We start from the raw sequence: 23,851 nt of genomic DNA on the forward strand, positions 1-23,851 counted from the left end.
TCACCTCTTCCTCCTCCTCTTCCTCCTCCTCCTCCTCCTCCTCCTCTTGAGATTCTGTGGACAATATCATGTTAGCTTCAGGAGATAGTTGTGTACCTTTTATTTAACTTTTCTCATTTGAGCAGCCACAGGTAGGGCAAGAGTGGATCTCCTTGACTTTATCTTGATCTGAGTAGGAAGGAGATGTCCCTGTTTTCCTCCCTGCCTCCTTCCTCCTTCCTTCCTGCCTTCCTGACTCACTTCCTCCTTGCTTCCCTCTCTCCTTCCCTGACTTCCCCCTTCCTTCCTTCCTCCCCTTCTTCATACATTTTCTTTCATTAGTGTCTTACTGTAGGCTGATCCCAGACTGGTCTGGAACTCTCTATGTAGATCAGATTGGCCTCTACCTTGCTGTGATCCCTTGCTTCAGCCTACCAAGTACTAGGATTACAGACAGGAGCCACCTCATGGGCCATTTATTCAAACCTGCCATCCTACTGCCTCGTCACCTGTATGCTAAGTCTCAGACAGGCACCCACCATGCCCAGCTCCGTATTTCCTCTTATAAAGCATTTGTTCCTTGTTTTGCTGTCTGTTATGTTTGGAACTGAAGTACATTAAAGGATTGGGCCCCAATGCAAACAGTGTTCAGAAATGGAACTTTGGAGAAATGAGTAAGTCCTTAAGGGAAAGTCTGAATAGCCTAGCGGTGGTGGGCTGAAGGAAGTGGGGAAGATGGAGCCTAGTTGGAGGAAGTAGGTTATTGGGTGTGTGACCTGGAAAGAAGCCTCTTGTCTATGGCCTTTTCCTGTCACTTTCTCCTTCCTAACTCCTAGGAGACAAGAGCTGCTTTGCTCTATAGTGCTCTTTACCACACCTTCCTGTCTTATCCACAGACCCCGAAGCACCTACCTTGACACTTTGACTCACCACAGACCCTAAAGCAATGCTGTCAAGGATGACAGAGCTAAGTTCTCTGCCACTGAGCAAACCGGAATCTTTCCTCTTTGAAATGGTTACCTTCAGCTATTTGTCCCTGTGAGGGAAAAGCCTCACACAGTGTCAGAGCATCGCGGACGTTATATACATTTGAAAGTCAAAATGAAAACGCCTGAAAGACTTTATGCAAATTTGCTATTATTTCCTCCTTCCGTTTGATGCGACTTGCCAGAGGCCCAGTCAGATCTGTAGCTTAGGTGTGGAAGTGATTTTTGCATATGAAATCAATTTTTCACAGATGCAAGACTTGAGATTATTTCTTCTTGAGGGAACTTAGGTAGTTTGTGAATTTTAAGAAAGAGTCTATTGCCTGTATGTTGTTGAATCTTTGGATTCCTATCAGTTTAAGACCTGTAGGTATGTGTGGCTAGTAGCTGCCACAAATAGTCACCTTTATCCCTCTATGCAGCTAATTTGCAGCACCTCCAGCTTGCTGATCTCAGAGCAAGCTTTTTTTGTACCTTGATGCCGCTTGGTCACTTTTCCGCCACAATGAGCTCTCCTCTGATCTTTGCTGTTTCTTCTCTTTGGCCTCTTTCAGCTTCAGCTTTTATGATTTCTCAGAATGGAATTTTGGGTAATTGATAATAGACTTCTTAATAATTAAGGTGAGTTTCCCTCTGTTGAACAAAAGTTTACAGAAACTTAACCTTCTGCGAGGCTGACTGAACTGAGTAGAACGTCAGTGTTTGTGGGGAGGTTGGAATGTTGCAGGTCGAGAGCTTAACTACCATTTGTCTTGCACTAACATTCAGCCCCTTAGTTGCCATTCCAGACCCGCCTCCGTATCTGATATAAGGCTCTTCTGACTATCAAGTGAAAATGTGTGAAACTCAGTACTAACTTAGCACATGAAGAACTTCCACAAACAAAAGTGCAAAGAATCCCATCAGAGAGCCTAAGAAGCCTACAAAAGAGATGTCTCGGCCTTGCTGTAACTCACGCCTCTGAAGTTCCCACCAACGCATCTGAAAAGTGCCTGATTGACTTATGACTTTCTTACGTCAGTAAGATGTAAAACGTCAGTGGACAGACAAATGGAACATGAAGTTTGAGGTCACTTAAATCTGTGTTCCTCACCATGGCCACTCATATTTGGCTCCAGGATACACTACCTCCTAGCCCCTTAGAGGTGAGAGATACATTTTTTACGTCAACACTGCCTTCCCCACTCACGACTGTTTCCTGATCATGACCTGTGCTTGTTGCTTTATTTCTCTTTCAGTTTTCTGTACTTTTAAATGAACATTAGAAGATCCTCCTCCCTCTCCTCCTTTATGCTTCATTATTCTCTTTTGGAAAAAGGTAACTTCACCCTTATACTTCTAACATGCATTTACAAAGCATCTAAAGCAATTACCATTGATGCCATCAAGCATGAACACACTATTTATATACAGTGTGCGCAAGTTAGGGAGGAGTTCCTAGTGTCTTGCTTCCGTCCCCAACAGCAACACCGGCGTTCCTTTCATTTTTTCATAAACTGTAATCATCCCACCATGGTTGCTGTGGTTACTGTAAGGAAGCACTTATCTTTCAGACCAGTTAAGAATAAGAACAATAAACAATTTTACTTTATCTTCATTGGTTCCTCTTCTATAGTCATTTCTGGGCCTTGAGCTTTTGATTTACATCATTCACCTTCTCTCTGAAAAGTGTATGCTAACACTCCATGCCCACTAGGACTGTTTAGACACAAATTCGCTCCATGTTTTACTTGCCTGATAAGGTTTTTACTTTGTTTTCATGTAGGAAGAATAAGTTTTACTGGTTAGAGACAGCGGTGTGAAGGGTTTTCTAATTCTTGCAACACATTAACTACTTCATTGCGCTTTCTTTCTATTTTTATGAGGTCTAACCTGAAGGTCCACTGGGATTCTTACCATAGCTCCTCCGTGCTAAATGCATCTCTCAATGTGATTTGCTTTCAGAGTTTCCTCCAGTGTGTATCCATTCAGCGAATTGAAGATGATTTGGTGTTCTGTCTCTCTGCCTCTCTCTGTCTCTCTGTCTCTCTCTCTGTCTCTCTCTGTCTCTCTCTCTCTCTCTCTGTATGTGTGTGTGTGTGTGTGTGTGTGTGTGTGTGTGTGTGTGTGTGTTTATCCTTTTTGGTTGTCACTGAATACAAAAGACTATTTTCTGTAATTAGTTTTGGAAAAACCATCCCTTTACCTCTACGAGTTTTTATGAACATGTCTGGAGGAAAAGGGGAAAGAACTGATTTTTTCTTTTCTCTCTCTCTCTCTTTCTTTCTTTCTTTCTTCCTTCCTTAATTTCTTCCCTTCCTCCCTTCTTTCCTTCCTTTCTGTTAATTTAGAAAAATAAGCATTAGAAGAGTGAAATTATACAGTTAGTATGGAGAATGAGCAAACTTCCCAGAGAACCTTATCTTTCCTCCATGTGGATGGTTTATTTAAGCCACCTCTGCTTTCTTTGTTTCACTTTGATTTTAAGGATGGAGTCTTAGAGGATCCTGACCTCTAACATAAGTAGAGAACAGCCCATTGTGAATGCTTTGGTTCAGATCTTGAACTTGCGTCTTAGGATGGGCTGGTAGAATATTGCTTCACCAGCTGCTATAACAGGGACTGCAAAATCCTCAGGCCTGATGCTTGCATGAGGGGCACTTGCTTTGTAGTATCACTGAAGGGTTACTTGCAGACTTCACATATATTTTTTTTTTGCTAGGCTGCCATGTTCCTGGTATAGCCAACACCCCTGCAGTAAGTAGCGGCTAATCCTGTCTGTTCCTGTGAAGGGTGAGACTCTGGCTTTCTCCTCAGGGTCTTCTACTTTAAAAGTTTCTTCTGATATTTGTGCTTTGCATCTGGGCTATGAGTTATGGGGATCCTTTCCCGTGATACTTGTTCCCTAACTATTCTCTTTACTGTTTCAAAAGCTTTAACCCAGAATGTTTCCACTGCCCGGTGAGCATGCTGTCTTCTAGCTTCAGACTCTTGATCTTCCCCTATGGATTAATTTGAACAATTATGCACTGCCTAGTTTTATGTCAGCTTGACCCAAGCTAGAGTCATTTGGGAAGAGAGAACCTCAAGTGAGAAGATATCCCCACCAGGTTGGTTTGCGGGCAAGCCTGTGGGCATTTGCTTGATTGATGATTGATGTGAGAGTTCTCAGCTCTCTGTGGATAGTGTACCCCTGGGTCCTGAGTGCTATAAGAAAACCAAGACAGAAGGAAAGGCCATCCAGAGACTGCCTCGCCTGGAAATCTATCCCATATACAGCCACCTAACCCAGACACTATTGCTGATGCCAAGAAGTGCAGGCTGACAGGAGCCTGATATAGCTGTTTCCTGAGAGGCTCTGCCAAAGCCTGACAAATACAGAGGTGGATGCTTGCAGCCAACCACTGGACTGAGAATGGGGTTCCAAATGGAGGAATAATTAATGAAAGGACTGAGGTAAAAGGTTTGTAACTCCATACGAAGAACAACAATATCAACCAACCAGACACCCTGTAGCTCCCAGGCACTAAACCACCAACCGAAGAGTACACAGGGAGGGATCCATGGCTCCATCCACATGCATACATAGCAGAGGATGGCCTTGTTGGGCATCAGTTGGAGGAGAGGCCCTTGGTCCCGTGAAGGCTTGATGCCTCAGTGTAGGGAAATGCCAGGGTGGGGAGGTGGGAGTGGGAGGATGGGTGGGAAACCCCTTACAGAAGCAAGGAGAGAGAAGATGGGATGGGGGTTTCCAGAGGGGAAACTGGGAAAAAGGATTACATTTGAAATGTAAATAAAGAAAATATCCAATAAAAAAAGAAGAGAGAAAAAAAAGAACAAATATCATTATATCATTTAATAAACACTTAAACAGGAAAAAAAAAAACAGCCTGAGCAAGCCAGCAAAGATCTTCCGTGGCTTCTGTATCAGTTCTTAACTCTAGCTCCCTGCCTAGATTACCTGGATGACGGACTATAAATTGAAAGATGAAGTAAACCCTTTCCTCTTCAGGTTGCTCTTGGTCTTGGTGTTTTATCCAGGCAATAGAAACCCAATTAAGTCACATTACTTGTCCTAATCAGCAGTTTGGTGGCTACACCCATCCTGTTCTAAATCTCTTCCACTTGTTTAAAGGTAGCAGGCATCTGATTAGTTGTTTCTTTTAAGTGATTACTTAGCTTCATTTTCTGTTTTACTCCAAAGTCTAAACTCAACAGTTCAAAGGCAAGGTCATGCCTCCAAGCCCTAGGATCTGGCAGTTGTTAGCACAGAAACATACAGGGCATCTTGCTTCTTTCATACTCCTTCTTGAGCATCTTTCTGGCCAGTTCTATCTCTGGCAACTTGCTGGTTTTGGTCTGCATCTCTTTTACAACATCCATTTGTAACCATTTTTCCTCCTTTAACTACTTTCTTGCTTCACTAGGGGTTGCTGTTCTGAGTGCTGCCTTGCTTCTGGGAGACTAGAAGGTAAGGAGAGATTTTAAAGAGAAATATTGCCTAGATAACTAAACAGCTATAGGCAAAACAACAATATTAACATTTCACACTTTAGGTAAAAATTAATACAAATGACCCATCTTATTAAATGTAAGGAATTAACTTTTATGTAAAACTTTAATATAAAAATTTGAGAACATTTTTAGGACCTATGGCTAGACAAGGCTATAGGCTTAACATCAAGAGCAAAATTCGTAAGATGAGGAAACAAACTAGTTAACAAGACTGTGTTGCAAAGCACACATTTGATGGAAGATTCATGTGAAGACCCAGTAATCCAACTAAAATGGCCTGAACAGATGCTTCTCTATTGTCACCAAATTCTCTGTTGAGGGGGAAAAACTAGATCAGTCATACTTTATTAGCATAGCTCCTCTCCTCTGGAAAATTTAGTTTGCTCCCCCCTCCCCCTTACACCAATGAACTGAAACATGCAGCTGCCATACCTAACATTTCCCAGCCATGCTTGACTGGATATAAACAATAGTTCATTCAGTCAGGATCAAATTTAGACGCATCCTGGAACCCCAAATGCACAGTCATGAGCTAAGTGCTCAGTGACGTTATGATAAACGCATCAGTCCAAAGAGCAACTTAGCATTTAGCATTGTTTGATACTGTGGGATATTCACAAGCTTGCTCGCTTTCTTTCTTTCTTTCTTTCTTTCTTTCTTTCTTTCTTTCTTTCTTTCTTTCTTTCTTTCTTTCTTTCTTTCTTTCTTTCTCTCTCTCTTTCTCTCTCTCTTTCTTTCTTTCTTTCTCTCTCTCTCTTCCTTCCTTCTTTCTTCTTCTTCTTCTTCTTCTTCTTCTTCTTCTTCTTCTTCTTCTTCTTCTTCTTCTTCTTCTTCTTCTTCTTCTTCTTCTTCTTCTTCACAAAACCATCACTTCCTTCAAATGAGTCATGATCAAAATTATTTCTAAAATGGTTACATGGTTACATTACATTACTCTTAAAATGTTGATGATTTTAGCTGTATTTTTATGAAATCTTTCAGAATTTATGAGTCTCTGGAACCTAAAACAAATTGAAAACATTAGAAAGAAGTAGAACTTGCCGTCCTGACATTTATGTTCCAGTGATTAATGTCTACTTCTATGAGAGCTACCCTCCGTGAGGCTCTTTGCCAAATGTCGATCAATATCTCAAGCTTCCTCATCAACGGGAAAAAATACCACTCTCTTTCCGAGCCAAAGCTTGTTATCTTGCCTTTGCCAGACTACACTAAGCTCCAGTAAATGTAGTATTTTCAACAGTGCTCAGTGGCACGGTCTCAAAATGCTGTCATTGTTGATTACCTGAGATTGCATTCTGAAGCTTAAGACTGAGAGAGTGATTCAAAATAGGGCTGGCAATAGGCCTAAGTGATTGGAAGCTCCAAGTGAATTAAACACCAACACAAAAAGTTAAAACAAAACAAAACAACAGCTACCACTCTAGGCTTGCCCCAACTCCAAAAGCAGTCACCAGGAAATAGCTTCTTTTTACTCTTTTTTGGAATATTTCATTTTTTATTATTTGGATTATGATGTGACATCTTTACATCGCTAAGATATACTCAAGCTAAATAAACACACTTTTTTATTTATCCTTGCTCCCTAGGAAGTTCGCATGTGGCTCAGTGAACTTTTTAAACTATATAAACAACAGATGAACTTGAGATTTGAGAAACCCAAACATTTAGACCTTATTCAAGACCCACATGCTTTAGTGCTCTCTAAACTTGTGAGGCAGGCATATAGAGTCAAGGGGAAACATTAGGTAGGCTCACGAATTTATTTTCTTTTGCAAATGAGTTTGGCAGGCTTAACTGAAATCATTTGTTATTGCATACATACTTCCTGGAGAATTCGTGAGTTCATTACTCCATCAAAACCCACATATTATTCAGACCAGGCCCTTTGTATCTAGACAATTCTAGTTACTCTAAAAAGCAAGCACAAAAAGTCACAGCAGTCATTGTTGATCATTTTGTTGGAGTGTAGGACAGATGTTCACTTAGGAAATTTTTCACAAGGCTGAAACTTCATCTTTACCTTGGAGAATAGGTAATATTTAGGGGGAGAGAAAGCAGCTGCATGCAAGGTGCGATATTCCACCTACTTATTGTGGAAAACTGACAAGAAAACCCAGTACCAAATGCTTCTCATCGGTATCAGGAAGTAAGGTTAAACGGGCAGAAGAGTCAAACCAAAAATCTAGAAATGTTCAGCTTTTGGCCCATCAATTTACCATGTCAGGGAGTTCTTAAAATTTTCTGAGTGTAAAAGTTGCTTGAGAATACCAATATTCAAACAGTTATTCTCGGCAACTGATTGGAAGTATGGTATAGGATCTGGGGTCTGTTAAGCATTAGGTAGGAGTGGAAATGTGGAATAAGCACATGGCTGTGATATGTGTTTGGACATGTAGTGTTCCTGCAAAGGTTCATTTGTTGAAGGTTTGGCTTCTACATAGCAGATTCAACCCTGAGTGGTGACCAGTCATGAGGAGTCCCAAAGAATCAATGAATTGACTCATCGATGTGTGTGTGTGTGTATATACACACATATACACACACATATCACATATACATATGTATCACATATACATATATAACATATATGTATCATATATATGTATATATATATATATAAATTCGATACACATATACCAGTTACTTTATATACTATAAAGAAACAGGGAAGGGTAAAAATGAAAAAACAAATAGAGAGAACCAGATATAGATCTTAGGATATGATGGAGACAAATTGTAGTTTTCACATTCTTGATCTATAAAACCATTCTGGAGACTCAAAGTAGTAGTCTTTATTTTAAGTAGCCATCTTCTACTTACTGTGGAACATATTAATTGTGTCCTCATTGCCTATTTCCATCCAGTGTACCCTTTCACTGATTGGTTACCTTCAAATCTGAATCTTATTTACTTAACTGAGAAATCCTATCCTCCACCCCAAGCTTTTATTACTTTATTAACTAGTGTATCCTCCTTAGTCTTCAATTACCTCCTATAATTGTCCTGCTCTGTCCACCTTCCAACTAATATGTTTGTTCATCTTAGTCTTGATGCCTGCCTTGTGAGTTAATTAATTTTTGGCCATGGTATGTACCAGTCTCCTTAACTTCTCCTTCATAAAAGAGGTACCGGGTCTATGCATAAGGAGCACTCAGTAAGACCAGGAGCTGAAGAAGGAAGTGACAGCACTGACGAGGCAGGTGACATGCCTGGATCCAGAACTTGACCACATTTTTGGGTGGTTTAATCTTTCCTCGTCTGCTTCCTCACTTGTTATGGTATAAAAAGCTGCCTTCCACCTTGCCCTTCTGTCACCTTGCTATGGAAAATACAAATAATGCAACTATGCAATCAGACACTGTAGCTCTGAAAACCTGAGCAAAATGCATCTTTCTCCCTTTAAGCTGTTGTCTTAGGGTTTCTATTGTTCCAGTGAAACACCGTGACCAGAAACGCAAGCTGGGAGGGAGGAGTTTATTTGGCTTTCACTTCCACATTTTGGTCCAGCATTGAAGGAAGTCAGGACAGGAACTCAAAACAATCTAAAAACATCTTCTTATACCTAAAAATATTTTCTTAAATCCTAAACAACTCAAGTTTTTATTGTGAGACTAATACTATCTAGTCTTCAACCGAATGAGAGATTTGAGAATGAACACATATTATCTGAGAATGGAGTGTAGGTAAGCAGCTTCCAAACCAGAGAAATGACAGAGACGGTTGGGTATCTGTACAGTTCCCCAAATTTCCTCTATGACATTGGAGCATCTATCTTCAGCCTTCTGGCCCAGTATATCTGACAGATTTTTCTGTAAAGCAAGAATTTATGCAGGATTTGCCTACTTTGTTCTTGCAAAGCTCAGCAGTTGACTTCTCTGCACCCCGTTTGTCAACTTTGGACAGCATTCTGTCTGCAGTAGAAGCAAGAAGCAGTTTCTTGCCCAGAGCAGCCTGCCACATTTGAAGGAGACCACATAAGGATATTCTTTGATGCTTATCATCTTCTTTGAGGTAGAAAGAAGGGCTGCCAGGAGCTGACATGTCTCATAGTCAATAAGGCCTTAAAATAATAAAACATCTTAAAGTGCCATTTTTCTGTAGGTTCCAGGCTTTTGAAGACTATTTATCTAGTATATCTGAATTGACAAGTGTTGCTTGTTATTAGCTATTTACTCTCTGTTCAACCTTGGAAGCATATTTCTGTAATTAACTTCTATCTGACATGACCATAAATTTAACTTGCATCATTTAGTTATCCTAAACACTTTGTAACCGAAGCTTTTAAAAGAACTGGAATTTTTAGGAAGAACAACAGTGTCAACCAGAGCTCCCAGGGACTAAACCACCAACCAATGAGTACACATGGAGGGACCCATGGCTCCAGTTGCATATGTAGCAAAGGATGGCATTGTCCAGCATTGATAGGAGGAGAAGTCCTTGGTCCTGTGAAGGCTCGGTTTCCCCCATATAGGGGAATGCCAGGGCATTGATGTGGGAGTGGGTGGGTGGGATTGGGAGCATTCTCATAGAAGCAGGGTGAGGGAGCATGGGAGAGGGGGGAAAGGGGATAACATTTGAAATGCAAATACACAAAATATCCAAGAAAAATAAAATGAAAAAGGACTGGAATTTAATATTGAATTAAAAAAATCACCTAAGTACAATACCTCAAGCAGTCTGTTGTAGCAAAATATAACCTCAATTTCACATCAGTACACAAAGATGTACCAATGTGGGGTTTTTGGTTAGTAACAGTTCCATACTTTAATAGTGGACCCAGCAATCGACTGTTCATTATTCTTATTCTACATCGCCCTTTTCTCTCTTCATCCCTTCTCTTTCCTTCCCAAAACCTTAGATAAGAGAGACAGAAGGATAAAGGGGAGACAAAGAAAGAGAGAAATCCATGAGTCTAACTGCTTATATTTTCTTTTCTCCCTGATCCGAGATCATTAACAACCTCCAAACAAACCTCCTTTAGTGACAACAACCATCCGCTATCCTGTGGATGACCAAAAATCATCTACCCCAACTCTTGGGAATGTGGGAGCTGCTCTCCTAAAGTTGCTTCCTGCTTATTTGTGGTGTCATTTTCCTTTGCACCCCTACTTCAAATTGGGATAATAGTCTTAAGAAAGCTAGCTGTAGCATTTGTTGTCCAGTCTCTGCATGCTGTGAAAATGCAGGCTTAAATGAAGTCCCGACTGGAACAATCAGAAAGGCTGCACCAAATGGGGTTGGCAGCTTTCCTTGACGCTGTCCTGGAAATAGACTTTGATGAAACAGCTACTAAGGCAGGGTTCTGATCTGAGTTTGGATCAGGCAGGATGCTGGAATAAATATGTCTCAGTGTCTCAGCATCCTTTTCAGAATCCTCAGGGTGTTTCTTGTCAGGGTTGCTTTTCTGGTTGTTTCCTCTGTGAACATACACACTTTCAAAGGCATTGTACTTTTTTGCATGAGCATAAATGTGGAATGTGCACTGTGCACAAATCAGTTAAAGATGATACTATGCTCTTTTTTTTTATTTTTTATTTTTTTTTTTTATTAACTTGAGTATTTCTTATATACATTTCGAGTGTTATTCCCTTTCCCGGTTTCCGGGCAAACATCCCCCTCCCCCCTCCCCTTCCTTATGGGTGTTCCCCTCCCAACCCTCCCCCCATTGCCGCCCTCCCCCCATAGACTAGTTCACTGTGGGTTCAGTCTTAGCAGGACCCAGGGCTTCCCCTTCCACTGGTGCTCTTACTAGGATATTCATTGCTACCTATGGGGTCAGAGTCCAGGGTCAGTCCATGTATAGTCTTTAGGTGATACTATGCTCTTAGAGCAGGTGAAAGAACCTTTCTTTATGAGTTGGTTTGGACTGTGTGCGTGTACTCAACTGTAATACATATTTTCGCTATGCTTTATGAAGGATGGCCTGACAAGTCCTGAGGATTCTGCAGCTAAGGAGATTTATTCAAGTTCTAGCTGGAGACATTCTCATGTCTCTGCCAGTCTCAGAGCTGTTTGCATGTAGGAGGACCAGCATACACGTTACCTGTTTTATTGGTTTTCATGATTGTTTTCTTGTCTGTACTCAAAATCTTCAGGGGGTCTCCCTCTGTCATATCTGACTTTTGTCAACTTGAAAGGAATCTAAAGCCTTTTCTTTTCCTGTTGAAACAAGAGAAGAGCATAGTCTCTTCCCCCACAGACATCCTTCCTGTTTTCCATTTTGAAGCTATTGTGTATTTATACTCTAACCTCTGTTCTATGGTCTCTAATCCAGCATGTAATTTATCAGTCTCCTCTTTAGTCTGTCTTCTTCTGATCTCTCCTAAAGAGGATAAACAAAATTGTAATTATTATTGGAAAAAATAATTACTGGAAAAAGTACCTTTTTTCCATGTCTACCTTTCTCCTTCCAAGATATTACTTTCTTATTTTCAAAGTAACTATTTATTCCTGTGAATTTTATACTCAGTTTTCTTTTCTTCTTCCTCCTCTTCCTCCTCCTCCTCCTCCTCCTCCTCCTCCTCCTCCTCCTCCTCCTCCTTCATCTTTACTATTTTAAAACTTAATACCTTACCAGTTTAGAGGGTTGCAGCTGTTCAGTCCTACCACAGCTCTAGGAAAAGGTTCCGTTTGCCCTTCTGTTCATCTGTAGGCTCCTCAGACCAGCATGTGCCTGTGGTGGCTAACTCTGCCCCTTCCATTCCATCCGGCTGTTCACAGGCCTCCACTTTCCCTAGCAGTCAGCCATGCTGCACTTAGGGGGATGGGGTAGGGAGGCATAGCAGGGGAGGCAAGGGTCTGTATTTCCAAATTCACCCTCCTGGAAGTTAGCCATTCCTTGGCCAGGAAATTGTCATCTACCCTGGAAATTTTTCTCAGGCTCTAAGCTTAGGCTCTAAGAGCTCCATGTTGGGCACCGTATGTAACTGCAGGCTTTTCCCACAACTGCCCAGATTCAGCAGTTAACAATTCTGAGACTTCTCATATATGAATAAAAGCCTAGGCCAAAAGGAAGAGCTCTGTCCTTGACTAGCTCAGATCTTAATAGTCTCATTATTCTATTCTAAGTTCTGCCACATGGCCAGTTACCTGGTTGTCCGTTACATGTGATGGGGCTGAATCTTCTCCTCTCATGCCTGTTTCTCTCCCAGAATCCCCCCTCCAATTGGGGTCCATCTTCTAATCCTGTCTCAGCTCATTGAGCAATTATCTTTTTACTGACAGGTGAATGTTCCTCACAGTGCACCAGAAACTATCCCTAAAGAAGCAATTTATAACCCAGCCCAGCTGCAACACCTATGAACCACAGCAGTCACCAGCATGGGGAGATAACTGGAAAGTTGCACCCGCATATAGATGGTAACCTACAGCTGTCTAATTGGACTCGAGACCCATTCAACAGGAGACGAAATAATGCCTTGTACTATAAATCCAATCAAATTCCTAGGGCTACTGAAGTCATGGGCCTTAAAAAAGTGCTTGCTAGGGGGCTGGGGATTTAGCTCAGTGGTAGAGCGCTTACCTAGGAAGCGCAAGGCCCTGGGTTCGGTCCCCAGCTCCGAAAAAAAGAACAAAAAAAAAAAAGTGCTTGCTAACATCACTCTACTAGACCAGCATGTAATTCCGTACTATAGTACTATATGTACACAGATAGTGGGCATGAGAATAGCTAATACATTTTACATAAAAGCATCTCTTCTCTTCTCAGCAAATAGAGACTACCACAGAAAACTGCAATGGACACAGTGCAGAGATCAATGGAGCAGGAGGAGCAGAGGCCCAGCAGATTCAGCTCTTGAATCTGTGACTCAGGAAATATATCATAAGGGAGGTCAGAAAGATTGTCAGAGCCAGGATCGTGAAAGTCTTAGGTTAAACAGTCTCCTCTAGAAATGACTGCATGAGCAAAACTGGGACAATAGATCTATCAAACTACAGGGAAGGGTATAAATGTCATAGGTCCCATTCCTAGACAAAGAACTAAAGAGAACTGATGACTCCCTAGAGAGGAGAATTAGCTTCTCTCAGAGATGAGTACTTTTATGACTTATCTCATACAAAGTGGTCAGCCCTGAAACTATATACACATAAATAACAAAAAGAGATTCAGCAGGGTGAATTTATATGCTTGTGCACATATAAATACATATATAGATATGTAACTAATAAAGAAAAGAGGCACTTAATTTGAGGATTTGGGCTGGAGTTAATGAAAAGGGTTGAAACGAGGGTACCTGGGAGAGGCTAGAGAGATAGAAAGGGAAGGAGGAAAGTGGTATAGTTCTATTTTAATTAAAATGTATAAAAATTAAGCAACGAAATTAAATGCAATGTTTGAGTTCTGCTTTGCATCTGCCTCTCACAACAGGGGGCCATCTGGTCTACTCTTGTACATGTTCTGTACTCAGGAACCCTTTATAAATATTGCCAAGCCTAAAGTCAACAGTGAACTTCAAATATGTATCCCTTTTCAAAATACCTGCCTTCCAAATTATCGTCTTAAAATGAAGATGTATTGTGGTTCCTCTTTTAGATGTTTTCTCCTCCCCAACTAGATCCTCTATTCACAAAATCTGTCATGTTATTTCAACCCAAAGTTCCCCTCTTTCTCTTTCTTCCCTCATTCTGCCTCTCTCTCTCATTCTTTCTTTCTTTCTTTCTTTCTTTCTTTCTTTCTTTCTTTCTTTCTTTCTTTCTTCCTTCCCTTTTCTTTCTTCTTTCCTACCCTATTTTCCTTCCTTCCTTTTAGACAATTGAACTCTCAACTCTGTCATCATGCTAAGTGTTAATATTAACCATGTCACTCTTCTTGGTTATATTTTGTTTTTTATATTTATTTCATCACTTTTATTTATTTATTAATTGGTGCTACTCTGAGAACAGGGAGCACATCTTTTTATCAATTGCCATGTGGCAAATATCAGTGCCTTGAACAGAATAGATAAATGTGTAATTTAATATAAGCTGAATGCAATTATTTGCACATGTTCTTGGGTAGACAGATAGAATTTCACATCTGACCTCAGACTACAATCTTTTAACTAACTTCCAAGTTTCCATACTTTCAATCTTCATATTGCTGTCCTGAGTTATTTCCATAAACTTTAGTTAAGTTTGGTGCCTAATGCTCTCATGAGAAAATTTTAACCTTGAATATTCAAGGCCCTCCACTTTCTGTACTACCCTTTGCACCCTACTCTTAACATTGTGTGCTGGCCATGCTGGGTCATGGATCCCCAGGCCTTCCTTTATTGTGCTGTGGCCTTATACTACCTCTTTTATCCTGTAGGTCACAGCAGAACTTCTAGGCTGTTATCATCATATTAAGTAACTCCAGGCTGCTCTTCAGCTAAGAATTACTAAAGATTACGGAAGACTCACTAACAAAAGGGATTACATACGTCATAAAGCCTCTGAGCCAGACCTGTCAAAGTGTGCCTTTTGGTGATGGCAATGCTCTATATAGCTTAGACCAATCCCTCAGATGCAATTTCAGATCAATCTAGGGAAACAGTGCTTGGCATACGGCAGGTTTCTCATCTCCTCATTTTCTAGATTCGCAGTGTTTTTACTGTGATAACCCTCCTTCTAACAGAAGTTCCCAGCCCCTGCCTTTGATTACTCTCTGGACTCAAATGATGGAATACTACAATGAAACGACACAAAAGCACTACAAGAGTCTTTCCCATTAAATTTTGGGTAATTTCACTGAAAGTTAATTGTTGTCTTGCTCGCTCTGCTCACATGACAATAAAAACAACTCTGGCTATATTAACTTCATTGTGACTTGTGAAATGACTGTATTTTGAAAAATCTTTGGCATTAGAATACATTCACAATGAAGAATTATCAAAATGAATGGACTGTCTGTCCCGAGTGTTTGAACTGTGGGAAACTGGAACAGTAAGTTAAACTTATTTGTGGAGGTATGTGGTTTCTAATCTGAAATCTGTTTCAGTTTGTTCCACACAAGAGGCCATGGAAAATACCATCTCAATAAAGTGTATGCTTTCCAAAGCTCTGCAAGTCAAAACGTTTGATTTATTTATTATTTTTGTTACTGGCTTTTTCTTTCTACCAAAGGTCAAATGCCATGGGGAATATGTCTAGTTAAACATATTTATTGATTGATTGTCAAATGAAAAAGTTCTGGAAATACTTACATTCCCATTCGAGACTGGACTTTTCAAAACTTGCACTTTAAAAAAAGCTGGGTATAGTCAAATATGCCTGTAGGCCTACCTACCTCAGAGCCTGACACAGGAGAATCATTTAAGCCTAGGAATTTTGGACTAGCTTGGAAATTATAATCTGATTTCTTCTGTAAACAAACAAACAAACACAAACAACAAACCAAAAAAAAAACCCACCTAACAACAAATGAAAAAAAAATCCCGAGTAAAATTTGTCTTTATCTCTCTGTGCGTCAACAGATACTTTCTATCTCACTAATTCCATACAGGTTCTTCCAACATCCATCCATCCATCTATCCATCCATCCATCGATCTATCCATCCATCCATCCATGCATCCATCCATCCATCCATCCATCCATCCATCCATGCATACATGCATCCATCCATCCATTTATCCATCCATCCATCCATCCATCTATCCATCCATCCATCCATCGATCTATCCATCCATGCATCCATGCATCCATGCATCCATCCATGCATGCATGCATGCATCCATCCATCCATGCATCCATCCATCCACCCATCCATCCATGCATCCATGCATCCATGCATCCATCCATCCATGCATCCATCCATCCATCCATGCATCCATCCATCCATCCATGCATCCATCCATCCATCCACCCATCCATCCATGCATCCATGCATCCATGCATCCATGCATCCATCCATGCATCCATCCATCCATCCATCCATCCATCCATCCATCCATCCATCCATCCATGCATCCATCCATCCATCCATACTGCTCATGTTGTATAACTGTTGCTGGAATCAGTAGAGAGTAGAGAGAAGAAAAAAAGCACAGGATTTTCACTTGTGCTTTTCATAATCTAACCAGAAAAGTTATCAAACAATTGTAAAAGCAATAAGAAATGCCACTATTTAGTACTAAATTACAGAACCTGGTGCTTGACAACATCTACCAAGAGGAGGTATGAGTCCACTTCCCTGGGGAAGTGGCAATTGCATCCTTCGGTGTGTGGTGAGCAAGAACTGAAATTACACTGTGCAGAGAGGAACCATTAGACGGAAAGATTCCCTGGGGCCCAGGGACATAGCATCTTCAAGCAAATGGAAGGCGGCCAGCGATGCTGGCACAGGGGATTGTGTACAAGGGTAGAACGGAAGAGGAAGTCAGCCCTGCAGGGGTATGCTATATTAGCGATGCTTTCATCTTAATGTTCTGGAGACCTGTCCGCTTGGTAAGTGACAGGAGGCCAGATCAGGTTTGCGTGTTGCAAACATCTCTAGAGTTGAGAAGGCAGTATATTAGGGGTAGGAGAGAGCAGATGGTGGTGGGTTAACTGCAGGCATGGTGGCATCTTCCATCAGACTGGGGACTGAGGAAAAGCTGGACAGAATGTGAGGTGAATAGGTCTTAGTGGCAAAGTAGATTTGTTAGGTGAAGCCTTAATAGGAGTTAAGTACTGTACAGACCTGAGACATTTGTGCCATATTTCCACTACAGTCTCACTGTTTCAATGAATTCAGAACTCACTTACATCAATGGTATTTATCCTGGACCTGCTACGTGCCATTCTGGCTGCTGGTGATACTGAAATGAACAAAGTTGCCCCTCCTGTACTTGTGCTTGTTTCAGACATCTGGTTAAAAGTGTGAATTAGTGGTAGTCACAAAGAAACAGCACTTGCAATACTGTGGGCCATTTTCCTTGGCAAATAGAAAAAGTCACCTTTCAGTAGTTCCCATTTCTGAAGGACCCCTTACTGTGTAGAGATATCAAGGAGATAGGCAGAGGGGTATTCAGGGAGGGACGAGGGCATAAAAGGAGTACTCTTAGGGTCACGAAGCTATGGGATGTCATTACTTGAACAAAGGTCTTCCAATTTCAAACTGAGGGTGCCCCCTCCCCATCTCCTCCCATTTACCAAAACTGTTCCAGATATAGAAAGTTTGCTTCAGAAAGGGAATTCGTCCAAACTAGCTAGAACGAGGGTTTTTTGCAGCTAGAAAATATTCCTGCATTCAGCTCCAGCAAAGCACTTGCTTTCTTCAGTGTTACCCAGAGTAGCACAGATTATTAGCTAAACAAAGGCAGGAGGTGCAGAAAAATTAGGATGTTTTGTATTGACCCATCACAGAAGAAAGAGCTGATCAGGTATGTCCTGCCCATGCCAGGTGCCTGGAACCAAGAATACACCAGGCAGGCCCACATTCACACAAACCTTTCCTTCTATCAGACTGTGTAACTTTAATTACTAATTTTTAGCTGGTCCTTAACACACAGGTCAATGCTGTTTTTTTCTTTTTCTTTTATTAAATAACACATTTGACTTTCACAATGAGTGGTCCTAGGAATGTGATCTGATTTTCTTAAGACTACATCATGTCTATAGGATTAAAGAGAACATCTTCCTGGAAGCAATCATTCTTCACTTCTCAGGGCTGTCGATTTCTCAGTGGACAGGCACAACAATTAACCCACACTGATACCTCTTTACTAGAAAGTCATTCTCTCTTATATCTGACATGTTTCCAGTTACTGAAATCGAACAACAGAACCACATCTGGACTTCCAAATGTTCAATGACATTATTTAGCAAAATAAATTTATTCAAAAGTATTCAAAAACCACTTCAGAGTTTAGCTGCCCGCAAGACAGTTTTTGGCACTCGGAACGGACACTGGTTCTACAGCACGGCACAGCATTCACTCTATCACACACACCATTTAACAATGCAAACACGCTTTTTCAGTTTCAGTGATACATGACACAATAGTATTAATGATCTGTAGTCCTAAGAACGTCAGTCAACACCCTTGCACACAGTAAACATTATAATGTTACTTAGTACTAAAATATTAAAACTAGAACTAAAACCACTACGTGGTAACATGGACTAGTTCAGGGAAAGGTGTACAGCCAGCTAGCTAAGGCCACATAATCCCAGACCTATTGATTTTAAATGCTCCAACAACATTCCATTGTATCTTTCATCTCACACCCTGCTTTCCTGACAGGGACGAGCCCATTCAGAACCCTGTTCCCTCCCTCTGTTCTTCACACAGCAAGGGAAACTTCTCACAGAGACTCTCCTAGGTTGCTGGCTTCCTGATTCACTACCCAACATTGAATCAATAGTTCTGAGCGATGTTTTCCTAACACTCAGGCTGAATTCAAGGTCAGTTTGTTTTTTTTTTCTGGCAGGTTACAGCCTTTGCTCTCGGGAGACAGAATGGAATGTCCTCGGTGGGGGTCTCCCTGTCTCATGTAGCATGGGGCTCCGTGGTGATCTGTGGCTTTTTACACAAGTCCTGATAAAATTCTGATTCCAAGAAACGAGGATAAGAGTTGTTCTCCATCAGGCTGTACACCCTCTTCTGCGCTGTGGTGAAGCAGCCACTTGTAGCCTCTTGGATATTTTGGGCAATCAGAGTTTTTGTTTGAAAGTCTATGTTTATCTGAAAGAACAAAAGAAAACTCCATTTATTTGCTATTCAATGGTACAGACCGATGCTTAATAATAAAACATGAAGGTATAGTTTGTGATCAGTTATAACTGTCAGTTTTGGGAGAAACTTAAATGTTAGGAGAGCTGGGGTGAGAGCCATACACGGCTCCTCTCCCGTGAGTATGAACGCAGTGTATTCAAGTCTCGTGTTTCCCTTCAGTATTGAAGACGATCTGAGGAACCTGCTTTCTTACCTCTTTGGGAGCTTCCTTCTCGATGAAGTCGGTGTATATTTTCCTTGCTTTTGAGGACAGTTTCTGTGGTGATTTGGTTTTCTTGAAGTCTTCGCAAGCCAACCAGAATTCAATATTTTCTTCACAGAACTCGGACTTTAAAAACGCTCTGAATGCAGCAAGCCCATCTGGAAGCACAAGGAGACGCGGTATGAAGAATATGAATGGAATGGCCGAATTACACACAGCTCTCCTAGTACAAAATGATCAGTTTCCTAGACTTCATTCAAGCCTGTCATTCTGGAAGTCTAGCTCTTTAAGCACTAAGATGCCAGTAAGCAAAACGCTTAAGTTTGTAGTCTGCAACAAAAAGTATACTTAACTTCCCTGTCAATGCCAAGACCAGTATTTACAGGACGACTCTAAGTCCACTAGGAACTAGGGCTTTTGAAAATATTCTATGTAATGGAAAAGCTGACTCAATCAGCTATGAGTAACTGGCATCTTAATTTTTAGGCTAATTTTTCTTCCCCACCTGAGTTGAATACCTCTTGCTTCCCTATGATTAAACTTAGTGATATAAGGGAAAGAGAAACAGGCTTTGTACTGTCGGTGGTGGTAATGTCTAATGCATTTCTTGCAAACTGCTCATTTTGTGGTGCGAAGGGAACATTTCTAGGCTTTTGAGATACCGGCAAGAGATCACATTCAAGAGGTTAACTTACATTTGCTGGCCAGCAGTTCATCAAATGCTTCTGCCCAGAGCAGCGCTTCCTCAGGAGAAGGCCTGCAAGAGAAGTTCCACACATGAGCTTCACCACACATGACAGCTCCCCTTTCCTGTCCACTGGTTTGACCAGATACTCATCTCTGTAACTACAGGATTTGAAACTCACTTGATAAAAGTTTGCTGTTTGCTTTTCTTGCCAGTTTTGGGCTTCCCAGGAGTAGAGGAGTTTTGCAAGAAATAGCTCAAACGGGTCTTCCAATCTTTTAAGCTGGAAGAAAAAAGAAAGAAAGAAAATATACTTCAAGTAGCAATTCTTGAATGGTAAAATTATCATCAGTTGCAGTAGCTACAGACAAAGCAGACAATGAGTCTCATTCCCTTAGCATTTAAACCCAGCACCTCCTGGCTTTTCTCCATTAGTCTGACTATAATGAGCTTCACAAGCAGGATAGAACTAGGTAAGACCTAAGGCAGTTTACATTTTCACCAGCTATTTCTGACCTAATAAACAGATAGAGGTTTTTCTGTGTGGTTGACTACAACTTGCTGACATTTTGTGATTGAGAACAGCTGCTGTTTTTTCCCTTTCTGCACCGGAGGCAGGAGGGTCTGGACTATGCCAGAGACAATGCATAGGGGTGTGTGTGTGTGTGTGTGTGTGTGTGTGTGTGTGTGTGTGTGTGTGTGTTGGAGGGTCTGGACTATGCCAGAGACAATGCATAGGTGTGTGTGTGTGTGTGTGTGTGTGTTGGATTCCCTAGCTCCCTTCTCAGGCCGCCCACAGTGCTTCTCTGCAGCAGATACTGCAGAGCGAATTACTCATTCCATAGTCGTGACTGGGTGAGACCTACTTTATGATTTAAAAACGGATCGCATACATTGAGAATCAATTCAAACATCCCCACCCAGCAGCTATGCAAGCAGCTCAGAACTAACAATGCAACGACTAGGCGCCGGTGGACTTCATTCCGCTGCAGGAGTCTGATGCTACATTAAATGCAGAACAAAAAAAAAAAAAAAAAAAAAAAAAGCCAACCAGCGCCTTCTCAGCCCATCTACCGCCACCTTCTTCGACCATTTCCTACAGTTCTTAAACTCTCTGAGCTCACATAGAAAAAGCACATACCACCAGATCTAGCAAGCTAACTTTTTCTCTCCCCCACAAGCCCCCAACTCTCCCACACTTTCTTTGCAGAGGCGCAGTCTAGAGTATTCCTAGCCGAGATCGAGAGAAGGTCGGTCCCTAGCAGCAAAGCCAGGCAGGGTAGGAACTCTTAGGAAGAGAGGGCATACTCACAGTGTCCGCTTCATTTTCTCCCGCTTCTCCTCGACCTTGGGGCCGTTGCCTGCGCTCTTGTCCATGGGTACGCAGTCGTGCTGGACAGCCAGGAACATGGCACTTTGCATTCTCAGACACCCGCGGCCACCGCAGCTGTTTGCCGCCCGGAGCGCGGCGCGAGCTTTTAAGGCGGGCGGCGGCGCAGGGGCGGGACTTGGAGGCGTCGGCCACACCTCTAGAGGGCGCGGATTGGCCCACTGCAGACGGCACGAGGGCGGGGTCACGCGGGCCTGCGGCAGTCACGGCAGCCGCCGAAGGGTCTGGAAGTGAGGGCGCTGTTGACGTAGGCGCCGCATCCTCGTGCGCACACAGGGTGGGAGGTGGCGGGCGGGGACAGAGAGCGATCGCTGTTAGGCAGCTCAGGCGGCCACAGCCGTGAAGGGTCCTGAATTTGTGGCTTTTTCTTGAGTGAAGACCGTAGTGTGTGTGTGTGCGCGCGCGCGCGCGTGTGGTTTGTGGTGTGTGCCCCCCACCTTTGCAACTTGTCTTTTGTTCATCCGGACACCTATAAACTGAAGCCGGGATGGGGAGAGTCCTGCTGACTGCACTCGGCCACTCCACCTGTTTTGGAGAAGGAAATCAACAACAAGAGAACCCTGAAACACAGGCTACTGAACTAGGTGCTGTGACTCTGTAGCTCTCTGAGGCACCTTGGATTTCCTTAAGGGAATACAGGCTGCTCAGGGAGGAAGCAGGAGAAAGTGTTTCTTAAAACCTGGTGTTTTAAATGGTTCTGCAGTCTTGATCTTTAAATGCATGGTTGCAGCAGGCTGTGACGTTGCAAGGTCGTTCCCCAGGAGACCCGATGGGCATCTCCCTGATGGGCATCTCCCTCCGGGCATAGCATAGATCTGAGTGATAAGTGAGAAATACAAAGGGAAACCCAAGATTCCCAGTTCGGCTGCACCCGGATCATTTGTAGTTTCAGGGTGTAAGGAATCAGGATTTCCTCATGAGTCATTCTCAGTTGAACAGGCTTAGGATTTACCAGATGTTCAATTGCTTAAATTAAGGTTGGGGGCTAGAGCTAGATGTGAGAGCCCGTAGGTGTAATCTGTTTGGACAAGCTTCATTTGCGATATCCTCAGAATCAGGTCTTTGCTCCTGCAGGGTTTAATATGCCCTGATTTGTAAGAACCAATACGTGACTTCAACTACAAACTGATTCAGCTTCCTATGTTACCAGAATGATGCGGTGCAATACCTAAGTGGTTTTCCCATAAAGTCTCAACAGATAGACTAACAAAAAGGTACAGCTTAGGCTCCAGTTATTCTGTTTCATACTAGACCCACTAAAAGGAAAATGAAGACCCTCAAACTGGGATCCAAGCAACACATTGTTACAAGCTGTGCATGGTTGAGCTCCAGGTTTGAGTCAGAAACTAAAGTCTGCAGTCGCTAATGAAGAAAATTGCTACAGCCTTTATTATAGAAGGAATATCATTTTGATTTTAGTAACAAATACTTGAAAGCACGCTTATGAATGGCTAAGATGGGATTTTTAATAAGCCCAACAGAACTGCACTGTTCCTACATTTGTTTCAATGTCTGACGATTTAATACATATTTATTAAGCATGCAAAATGGAAACAGTGTTGCTGTTTAAAAATATGTGTAATGTGTGGGCATATTTGATTTTTTCCAATAATACAAACCAGGAATATATTTTTCACTTAACAAACCTGGGCATTAAAATCATCAACATTTATGTTTCTGTGTAGCTCAGATGACCCTTGACACTTGTGGCTGTCGGCAGGTGTAATCAGAGCCAGTGTTTAGCCAGTAGTTGCTAAGTGGCTATTGGGGCAGTCAGTCACTTTCCCCCTGCCTGATCCCTAGCTCTCAAGACTAATAACATCAGTAGGATTTTTTTTTTAACCAGTCTTAAAAGATACTATGCAAATCCTGCATTTAAGACATTTTGTAATGTCAACAAAATGCATTAATTTGCACATATAAATGGGGCTTTTCAAGCCAGCTTTTCAGTATAAAAAAATCTCAAGGAGTAACTCAAAATTAATTAGGCTCTAGATGTGTAAATTCTATTAACTATCAAGATAACACAGGTTTGTTGTGACAAGCTTGTGATAAGTCACTGTCTATATAATAAACGAGTAAGGACAATAAACAAAAAGCTTGAAAAGCTCTGTCCTTTTTATACATTAACAAGGTGAATTGACATATACCCTACTAACTGGTTGAAAAATAGACTACCCTAGATAATTTTTGTATTTAATACATGTATTACCCCCACAAGCCTTTTCTGACAATTGGTATTAAATCAAAAATTATTTTTCTCCGTGGAAATTGTGATCACTTGACAAAATCACATACATTTACAACCACTGGTATTTCTGTGAGTTTGGGCAGTACTACTACAGACAGAAGAAACCTCTTTTTCTTGAGAAGTTACCACATTGGGCTGGGAGGGAGTATAATGGTAGAATGCTTGCTAAGCACAGAAGGAGCCCTGGA

General features: G+C 41.7%; 1 protein-coding gene and 1 long non-coding RNA gene across 2 annotated transcripts; one reads left to right on the forward strand and one right to left on the reverse strand.

Moving 5' to 3' along the window:
• Positions 1-1,987: 1,987 nt before the first annotated feature.
• LOC120096269 (uncharacterized) lies at positions 1,988-15,761 on the forward strand. The gene is made up of 5 exons (XR_005492519.2): positions 1,988-2,110; positions 2,204-2,283; positions 3,667-3,701; positions 3,878-5,415; positions 12,684-15,761. It is a non-coding gene; the product is annotated as an uncharacterized LOC120096269 (long non-coding RNA).
• A 3,079-nt stretch (positions 15,762-18,840) lies between these two features.
• On the reverse strand, positions 18,841-21,444 carry Rgs2 (regulator of G-protein signaling 2). Its single transcript, NM_053453.2, has 5 exons — positions 21,335-21,444; positions 20,204-20,305; positions 20,033-20,094; positions 19,329-19,495; positions 18,841-19,084 (listed from the first exon to the last, which is right to left on the reverse strand). The coding sequence occupies exons 1-5, from the start codon at positions 21,442-21,444 to the stop codon at positions 18,890-18,892; spliced, it is 636 nt and encodes a 211-aa protein (NP_445905.1). The 3' UTR covers positions 18,841-18,889.
• Between the last annotated feature and the right edge of the window lie 2,407 nt (positions 21,445-23,851).

Source organism: Rattus norvegicus, chromosome 13, assembly GCF_036323735.1.
Source record: "Rattus norvegicus strain BN/NHsdMcwi chromosome 13, GRCr8, whole genome shotgun sequence".
Taxonomy (NCBI): domain Eukaryota; kingdom Metazoa; phylum Chordata; class Mammalia; order Rodentia; family Muridae; genus Rattus; species Rattus norvegicus.

Bases quoted from the DNA above. Each gene is read 5' to 3' on its own strand.
- Rgs2 (NM_053453.2), bottom strand. From the start codon at position 21,444: ATGCAAAGTGCCATGTTCCTGGCTGTCCAGCACGACTGCGTACCCATG. The intron at 20,306-21,334 runs GTGAGTATGCCC...TTTTTCTTCCAG, and splicing joins GAGAAAATGAAGCGGACACT to CTTAAAAGATTGGAAGACCC. The intron at 19,496-20,032 runs GTAAGTTAACCT...TTGTGCTTCCAG, and splicing joins TGAACTGCTGGCCAGCAAAT to ATGGGCTTGCTGCATTCAGA.